General features: G+C 46.2%; 1 protein-coding gene across 1 annotated transcript in view; it reads left to right on the top strand.

Moving 5' to 3' along the window:
• tenm4 (teneurin transmembrane protein 4) overlaps window positions 1–9,520 on the top strand; it is a 196,874-nt gene that overhangs the window by 129,668 nt on the left and 57,686 nt on the right. Inside the window, exons 17-19 of the mRNA XM_056283755.1 lie at window positions 1,424–1,755; window positions 1,845–1,988; window positions 5,410–5,659. Coding sequence (XP_056139730.1) covers window positions 1,424–1,755; window positions 1,845–1,988; window positions 5,410–5,659 — 726 coding nt within the window. The remainder of the gene's footprint in view (window positions 1–1,423; window positions 1,756–1,844; window positions 1,989–5,409; window positions 5,660–9,520) is intronic.

Raw genomic sequence — 9,520 nt, 5'->3', positions numbered from 1 at the left:
GCTTTGGTAATCTGAATCGGCTTATTAGCTGTTCACCATCGTGGGCTAGGATGTCCCCCGTGGTCCCTGAACACGCGTTCACGTCAGACTCTTCTATTTGCCAATCTTCAAGCGGTGCCAAAGCGGCCATGATTTCGAATGACCCAAGTCACCACGAGCGCTATTATTCATAACCCTTGTGCCAATCAGCGAGACTGATTTTCACCGTCACCTTATAGAACCATTAACGGACTAGCGGGCGGGTGGTGGTGGTTTTTTCATGTGAGGTCTGCTCTTTATTTCGCGATCTCACCGTCGGGCGTCGCCGATTCTGAAAAACCTTGCATAAACTGGGTGAGAGGATGCGTAGAAATGTGCGCCTCTTTTTCCACGTGGAATGTTCTAGAGATGTTTGCGTAGCAACCTTCACTAATGAGCCCCCGTGGTGTAGCGACTGGCCGAAAGGAAACGCTGCCCGCTCTTGGCACGCCGCGGCACACGGCCGGCTATGTCTGCTGTAGTATATCTGCGGGCGCCTCAGTGCCCTTCTCTAATTACTTTGTCTCCCAGTTTGCTTTGCAAGATTTATGGCGTATCAGTGAATTTTAATGTGCAGTCTGGTCTATTTTTAGAGTCTGTTTTTCCTCTTATTCTCTTAGTCCTACGAGTCCCACAGAAGGACACTAGCCAGTTTATACGCCGGCTTGTGAAATGAGCGTTCGGGGGCGAGTAACCGAACACGGCTTCGCACCGCAAACGCTTGTAACAAATCACACAACTGACGAAGCCCCCTTGACCTGTAATGCACGGACTGTGCTGCGGAGCTGTGTCAGTTGTGGTGCCGGGCCTCGTTCTTTATGTTCAGGTAATGACGGGTATCTCCTTACAGCGGCAAATAGTGAGTCAGCCATGAGTTGACACGTCAGACTAATCTCCATCGCTGACTAACACGGCTCAGCAAGCGGTTCCCGCCGTGACTAAAACAAATGCCCCCCCCCCCCCCCCCCATATCGCCGCGTTTCCATGCTGCGCGAGGGTCCGGGGCTGGAGGGCGTTTTAAGCTGCACCTGCATGTAGACTGCAGGAAATGCTATTGTCCCGATGAAGGACATGCTGTTTTTAAATCGATGATGGGGTGGGGGGGGGGGAAGTCACTGTACTGTGTAATAAAGAAATCCTTTATTGAGTTTCCCTGTAACGCTCGAGCTTATTTGTCCTTCCATTGATGTTCTTAATCTCCCCTCAAATCCATATATTTGGCTGCAGGTAAGGCTTTCACCATTATTAGATCTGAAGATTTGCGGTAGCGAGTGACTAAACAGATGAGTTTAGAAACTGTAGTACACAAAACAAATCTGGAGGCGGGTTTATTACCCCACATCAAAACAAAAAACAGAGCGGCATAAAAATGTCCTCCGAATGAGACGCTAACCGTTTCTTTCAGCTACCTGGAGATCAGCTGGGGTGTTTATCTTATCGTTGACTATCGGGTTTTTTTCGGTCCGCAGTCCCTGCAGGAGGAGGTGCCCGTCCCTGGGACAGATATGAAGCTCAGCTACCTGAGTAGCAGGACCCCAGGCTACAAGTCCATACTGAGGGTGACCCTCACCCACTCCAGCATCCCCTTCAACTTGATGAAGGTGCACCTCATGGTGGCAGTTGAGGGCAGGTTGTTCAGGAAGTGGTTCCCCGCAGCCCCCAATCTCTCTTATGACTTCTTGTGGGACAAGACGGACGTCTACAGCCAGAAGGTTTACGGCTTGTCCGAAGCTTTCGGTAAGTGACGGAGTGCATATTTTTTGCTCGGCATTAGTCAAACTAATGGGGTAGTTCACTAAAAAAGCTATCACCTGTGTTGTTGCCAGTATCTGTGGGTTTCGAGTATGAGTCATGTCCGGACCTCATTCTGTGGGAGAAGAGGACTGCTGTTCTGCAGGGCTACGAAACCACTGCCTCCAAACTGGGAGGCTGGGCAATCGACAAGCACCATGCCCTTAACATTCAGAGCGGTGAGTTGATGCATAATTCCCGCTTCCCAATCTCAAACATCATTCCCTAAACCCTGATGGAATCCTTCTACTCATGTTAAAGGTACATTCAGTATTACTGTTTTTCTATTTCCTTTTCTTTTTTTCTATCAGCAACTAGTATTAATTGCAACAGCAAATGACACAGCACTGATGATATCCCACAGTTTCACAAGCAAGCTGATGCAGAATTCCCACAGAACTCTCAAGTGACGAGCTGACACTGTTGTAAAACACTGTACGATATTTATAACTAACCATGTTATAAAACACTGTTTATATTAAGTGACGGTGTTACTTGCCTGTACAAAAGTAGCATGGCTGGGCGTCCGGGTAGCATAGCGGTGTATTCCGTTGCCTACCAACACGGGGATCACCGGTTCGAATCCCCGTGTTACCGCCGGCTTGGTCGGGCGTCCCTACAGACACAATTAACCGTGTCTGCGGGTGGGAAGCCTGGATGTGGGTGTGTGCCCTGGTCGCTGTACTAGCGCCTCCTCTGGTCGGTCGTGGTGCCTGTTCTGGGGGGGGGGGTTGGGGGGAATAGCGTGATCCTCCCACGCGCTACGTCCCCCTGGTGAAACTCCTCACTGTCAGGTGAAAAAAAGCGGCCGGCGACTCCACATGTATGGGAGGAGGCATGTGGTAGTCTGCAGCCCTCCCCTGATCGGCAGAGGGGGTGGAGCAGTGGCCGGGGCAGCTCGGGAAGTAGTGCAATTGGCCAAGTACATCTGGGGAGAAAAGGGGGGGGTAGCATGGCAAGCCTTGCATCAATTTTTAGGACTTTGTAGTCACGAATTGGATACCTTTATTTGTCCTACTTTTGGAGCGGCATTTGATGTAAGTTCTGTTCTGCAAATCTGCCTCCTCCATATTCAAAACGTCAGCTTGGAAAGTTACTGACGGTACATTTAACCTTCCCAAGTGGAAACTCTCAAGCTATGTAGTAGCATGGGAAATGTAAAGTTTGGAGCAACTTTAGTTTAGTCTTTAGTTTGCCAGTGCCGGCTGCATGATCTGCAAACTATTTAGAATCTTCTCAAGAGTGCACATAAATAACACGGTGCCCATTCAACTGCTTTTAGTGCCATCACTAAAGGGTTCTGCCTGACTAGCTGTTTTTTTTTGTTTTTTTTTCAGTACAGAAATGCCACCCAGTCTCGAATAGGTCCAGGTATTTTATTACAACTGTCCCTTTTTGGGTGAGCAGGGTCAATTTTGTTATTGTCAGTAAATTACTCCTGAAAGGCAGCCTCGGGAACGAAAGACTTTGGGCAGCTCCTGTCACTAGCAAAGGGCCTCCAGTCTTGTCAAGTGTCAGTAGGGGCTGATCATGGGAAATGAGGCATACTTATAGGAAAAGTCCAAAGAATGGTGGCACTTTGATCTGCCGCGCCAAGCCTGCTGTGACTGCGGGTTTGAATGTGCTGTCCTAAGGAGGAAGATGGATAGCCATCTCGCCATCTTCTACTCCCCCCCCACCCCCGACACACACACACACAGCAGGGTTGGAAATTTACTTTTTTGGTCCACCCGCCACTGTGGCCGGTGGATTCCTAAACCTTTCAGCCACTCAGCTTTCTTACCGGCCGCTTCCGCGTTTTAACCGGCAGTGTGTAACTGCATGTGAAAAATAATATCTACAATATTCAAGCATGATGATTTAGGTAAATAGGCTATTTTATTTCATAAGGTAAATATTTAAAGTCTTGGGGAAAATACTGATGCGTTAGAAAATGGACTAAAAAAGATGATGGCTTACTCGCTTGGCCATTGGGAATCTCGAAACGGCCGTCCTTTCTTCACGATCGCGTGGGCATTCCTGAACGGTACGCTCATCTTCAGCCGGGCCGTCTCCAGGCCGGGAAGCGACTTTGTGGCAGCCGTATCCTCCGGGGCTGAATTTTCCTGTACTATCTTTCTTACTTGGATGTGGCATTTGGAGGAATCTATGGAGTTTATGATTTTATGGCCTTTTATGGCTTCCAATTTTAGGTTTTTAGCCCCAGCAATGAAAGTATTAATTCTTTTATTGGCATCTGGAGCGTGTTGACAACATACCTAATGGAACATTGTCTGGCTTATCTCCTCGTAAAGTAACCAATCACGGACTCTCCATTATCGACTTTTCTCCACTTCCAATTAAAAAATACGTTGTTTGACCTTCACCTCTTTGGCCTGTCTCTCCTCCTGGGAGGTTTTCTCTGCAGACCTCTTAACCCCTGCCATGTAATGCCACATTGTTTTTGGGGTTTTTTTGCTACAACATTAGCATAGGCTACTTGACCTGAGTTGATTCTTATTAACCGTTGTCCCCTAGTTAGCGTTCTGTCCACATGCGGATGTCGTCCGAGTGAAACAAGTAGACTCACAATTCAATCTGCATTGTGGAATGTAAAAAGAAATCACTCTTGTTATAATTGCATTATGCGGCACAGTGGCCCGGTGGTTAGCACTGTTGCCGCACAGCGAGAAGGTCCTGGGTTTGAACCCCAGGCCATCCCAGGTCCTTTCTGTGTGGAGTTTGTATGTTCTCTCCATGTCTGCGAGCGTTTCCTCTGGGTGCGAGGGTTTCCTCCCACCATCAAAAGACATGCATGTTGGGGTTAATACCCCTGTCTGTGCCCCTGAGCAAGGCAATGGAAAGAAGAACTGGAGTTGGTCCGTGGCTGGTAGGTTGAGGGAATTCCCCCACCGCTACACCAAATCACCTGCATTTGGTGGGTGGCGGGAGCTAATCTCTAACCCTGATACACACACACACACACACACACACACGCATCCAACCCCTGTGCCCACCCCTACCCCTTGGCACCTCTGTGTCCTACTCATGCCCAGGTTTTCTTAGAATCATCCCTGATTTAATTGCTTTCTATCTGCCACCCCCAGCAGCAGCAACCCCTTAGATTAAATCACGTCCCAAGATGGGGATGCTTGGCTGATCCTTTCTGATAGACCAAATGCTGTGTTGCTCAAAGCAGCCAGGTCAACAAGTGCTATCAGAAGGAGAGAAACTGCCCTAGACACATAGATGCTGAATTTCAAATCTGATTAAATTGATTGGTCTGCAGCAGAATCTTCTGAGATTTACATAATTGATACTTTTCCAGGGGTGGCTTGGCAAAACAAACTAATTGACAGCATGTGTGTGTGTGTGTGTGTGTGTGTGTGTGTGTGTGTGTCTTTCTTACTGTCCATCCACTGCCTGTGTTTGTGTGTCTGTGTTCTACTGTCTGTGTATTTGTGTGTGTGTGTGTCTGTGGTTGTGTGTTTGTGTGAAAGAGAGAGTAAATGAGCACATGTGCCCGCATATGCTCACGTGCTTTTGCACAGCGAGGCAAACCCTTGTCAATCCAAACAGGTCGCAGGTGTGACCTCTCTCTTCCCTGTGCCCTCTAATCAGGTATTCTTCACATGGGAAACGGGGAGAACGTCTTCATCTCCCAGCAGCCTCCTGTAATTGGCAGCGTGATGGGCAATGGACGCAGACGCAGCATCTCCTGCCCAAGCTGTAATGGCTTGGCGGACGGAAATAAGCTGCTCGCACCCGTGGCCCTTGCCTGTGGCTCTGACGGCAGCCTATATGTGGGCGACTTCAACTACATCAGGAGGATCTTCACCACGGGCAACGTCACGAGTGTGCTGGAACTCAGGTAACCGAGAGGCAGAGGCAGCCCAGTCCTATTCAGCCGGGGCAAGGAGCTCATTTAGGGCTGTTCACATGTCGTAAACCGCGGGGGCCCTTTGAGAAAGACAGGGGCGGTCCCATAGGACCACGATGCCTGGTCCTGCCTCAATAAGTCACCTGCATCAGCTCGAGCGTGGCCTTGATAGAGGCTAGAAAGAGTGTAATGGTGTCTCGCTGGCAGCTAAACTAACCACACCAGGAAGAGGTTAACCTCTTTGTTAGTGTCAGCACGGACATGTCCAAAGCTGAGACTGAACGTGATGTTTTGTCATGATCATCTTCTCATCAGTAGCAACTAACCTTTCCTCTTCTTTTTCTTCCTGTCTTGTTTTTTTGACAGAAATAAAGACTTCAGGCATAGGTAAGCCTTCTGTTATATGCCAAAGTGAACTCAAAGGGACCTTTTTTCCCCCCACCCCGGTCAGGCCTGCACTGGTCAGCCACTGTGAAATAATGTCTTGATATATGGGTCGCATGCTTGCTTGCTGCACTCATAACCCTGGAGTTTTATCGGGTTCATTAACGAACTTCCCTGCGCATGCTTCCTTCCCAAACTTCCCTGAGCTTCCCTGAGCTTGATGTCTGTATTAATTTCATTATTCACTGCATTGTGTTTGGGAAGGGAATAATCAATCAATCAATCAAGTTGCATTTTTATAGTGCTTTTCTAGCTGCAACAGCCACTCAAAGCGCTCTCTCTCTCCTAAGACAGACAATGTGCAATGGATGTTGTGGTTACACAATTTACAGAATACAACATTGAAAGAGGATAAACAGAATAATGCATAAAATTATTATTGTAAATGCCAAATGTCAGGTAGAGCAGCTTCTTGCGAGCTTAGCAGAAGCCTTACCAAGATACAGATGTAGATACAGATGGTCTTTAAGGACAAATAGCAGCTACACTTTACTTTAGGCGGTCGGAGGGGGTCGGAAATTACCTAAAATTTCCAAGTAATAAGGTGGTAATTATCATGTAATTTCTTAGAAATAAGGTTGAAATTACCTAGTAATTTGGGTTACAGTTAGGGTTAGCTGTAAAATTACCTGTAAAAACTACCACCTTATTACTAGGAAATTACAAGGTAATTTCAACCTTATTTCTAAGAAATGATGTGATAATTACCACCTTATTACTAGGAAATTACTAGGTAATTTCCGACCCCCTAAAATAAAGTGTTACCGAAATAGCAAATCCATCCATTATCCAAACCGCTTAGCCTACTCAGGGTCGCGGGACTCTTGAGTCTGTCCCAGTGGTTGTTAGGCAGCAGGCGGGGAGACACCCAGGACAGGCACAGGCAACAGCAAATAGCAAAATACAAATACAAAATAAAAAATAGCAAATTCCATTGTTAAATAAACAAATACAAACACTGCCATTTTTATCAATTGCACACCATGGCAAAAGAGTGTAACTGCAACTTCCTTTTACGGGAGCCCCCCCCCTCCCCCCCCCGCCCCTATAAAATGCACTCCTTTTGATTAAACCTACTTGCTGTGATGACATGAAGCACAAGCTCAGCTTTTCGCACGAGCACGCGTAGCATAGCACGTTATCACGGGGGTAAAGAAACGCTCAGAGACCTTGTTTTCCATGACAGGTGGGGAAGCAAGTGGATTCTCATTGTGTTTTGTCTTCAGAAGCCGGGTCACAGACAAAGGGCTGTTCATTTATTTTCCATCAGAGGGTCGTGACGTCAGTGGGGGGGGGGGGGCGGGGTGATGCGGTCGCAGCGAGGATGAAAACACAACTGACACTGACTGCAGACCTCTTATTTTGAGACTGACCACGTTACCAGAAAATTCTCTGCAAAGCTCTTGTTTTATTTTTCTCTTCACATCTACGTCGTCCCGCTCTTTATCGCTCCCCTCAGATGTACAAGTGTAATCACACACGCACACACACGGCCTGCCGTGCTTGAAAGAGTGGGACTAAAGAAACGACAGCGCTCTGTTTCTTTGCTCTTGGTACTCTACACACATTTGCATATTAAAAAGAAGATTTGTCCCAAGAAAACACAGCGTGTGTCTGTATAAAACGGCTGGCTGCTGTGTGTGTGTGTGTGTGTGTGTGGGGCGAGTGATAGGACTCGGGGGTGGATGATCTCACTGCAATGTTCATTGACCCCCCGCTAAGGATGTCCCCATCCACTCAACCACACTCCCTCCATCGCCGCACCAGCATGCAGCAAAATCCAATTATCTTCCACAAACTAGATGTTGTCAGTGAATATAGATGGAGTTTACGGCCATAGCTCAAGGTCAGGGAATATCGCTTCATAGTTTCAGACGCTATGGGGAACCAGCACTGCTCTACATGCGTCCTGGAGCTGATAAGGTAGGGCCTGATTACATATGCCAGATAGAGGGCGAAGTAAAACCCGGGAACCGCACCTCACTCCTGACCTACTCCAATGCGGGTGTCATTTTTCCTAGACTAACCGATTCTGGCTAGAACTGACTATAGACCAGCATATCAGTCAACTTTGTCAGTGGGCTGATTCTGACAAGTTCACCCGAGGTTTTCTGCAACATTCTGTCATCTCTGATTCACTGAAGGTCAATTGTCATTTAAAATTATGTACCAGAGTTGACAATTCCGCAGACACATAGGTCCCTCTTCTCATAGACTTGTGAAAAAAATAGGCCTTGGCACGGTCATGTCCCCCAGCCGTAAAAAAGCCCCCTCAGGGTTATACATTTGACTCTGTCTTAATCCACTATGAATGGCAGGGCTCTATGTAATGATGATCAACTCTGGCAGAACTGTGCTGTATTGTGCTCCTATGACTCAAGTCACTTTTTAAGGTGATGCTAACAGCCACATTGGTAACATGTCCATTGTGGGGTTAAAAAAAATAGAATAAATAAATACTTCGTACCAAGCATAGGAAAAGTGAAAACCACATAATTCGGTGGACGCCTTTATCCAAAGAGGCTTACAGTACCAGGAGGGCGTTCATTTTTAGCATGGGTGGCTCCATTTTATGCTGCACTCATAATCCTTGTAGTGTTGGTGCATTGCTCTGGCTCTCAGCTAAGTCTGTCAGTATGGACTGGCACTTGCATAACAATATCAATCTGGGCTTTGGACAGATGCCTTAAGTAATGTATAGGCTGACTGGATGTAGAAGGTTTTAGTTATATAATGTTATGCATTTAAAAGGACTTGAAGCACAAGATCCTTTTCCAAATATCAGCTGCACAAGACAGAAGTAGTCTATATCAGGTAAATTGATTTGAAGGTGATTAAATGAACACGCACCCACATTTTTTAAAAAGAAATATATATAATATTAATTATAATATATTTTATATACATTAGTGGTCGACCGATATAGTTTTTTTCAGGGCCGATACCGATGTTGATTATCGATAAGATATGGCGGCCGATAACTGATATTTGTGGCCGATATTCAGTTATAGTAAATGTCAAAGATTTTTGTGCCAGAATTTACAGCAACACAAGGCTGCCTTTAAATGAACATATATTTGAGTGAATTTTGTGTAAAACAGAAAATATTTGGAGAAAAAAAAAACAATAAAGTGCATGATGTTCAGGGCACTAGATAACAGTCTGAGTGGAATTCTTTTTTAATTAAAGATAAATAACTTCCAAAACGTGAAAATGGAATGAATTAAACAGCATGAACAGCAGGAAGTAAACTTTGATCAAACTGAATGATTATAATAAAATAACTCCACATAAATTGGTTAAAGTGCTCCCAGCAGGCTTTGACTGAACTGAATGGAAATGTGTACAATAGTGTCATTATGTTCCCTTCTCTTATCTTTAAAGTGATAGTAGGGTTTTTTTGAAGTG

The sequence above is a fragment of the Lampris incognitus genome, chromosome 7 (genome assembly GCF_029633865.1).
Source record: "Lampris incognitus isolate fLamInc1 chromosome 7, fLamInc1.hap2, whole genome shotgun sequence".
Classification (NCBI taxonomy): Eukaryota; Metazoa; Chordata; class Actinopteri; order Lampriformes; family Lampridae; genus Lampris; species Lampris incognitus.
Note: the sequence above shows the minus strand (reverse complement) of the source record. Positions and strands in the feature narration are given on the sequence as shown.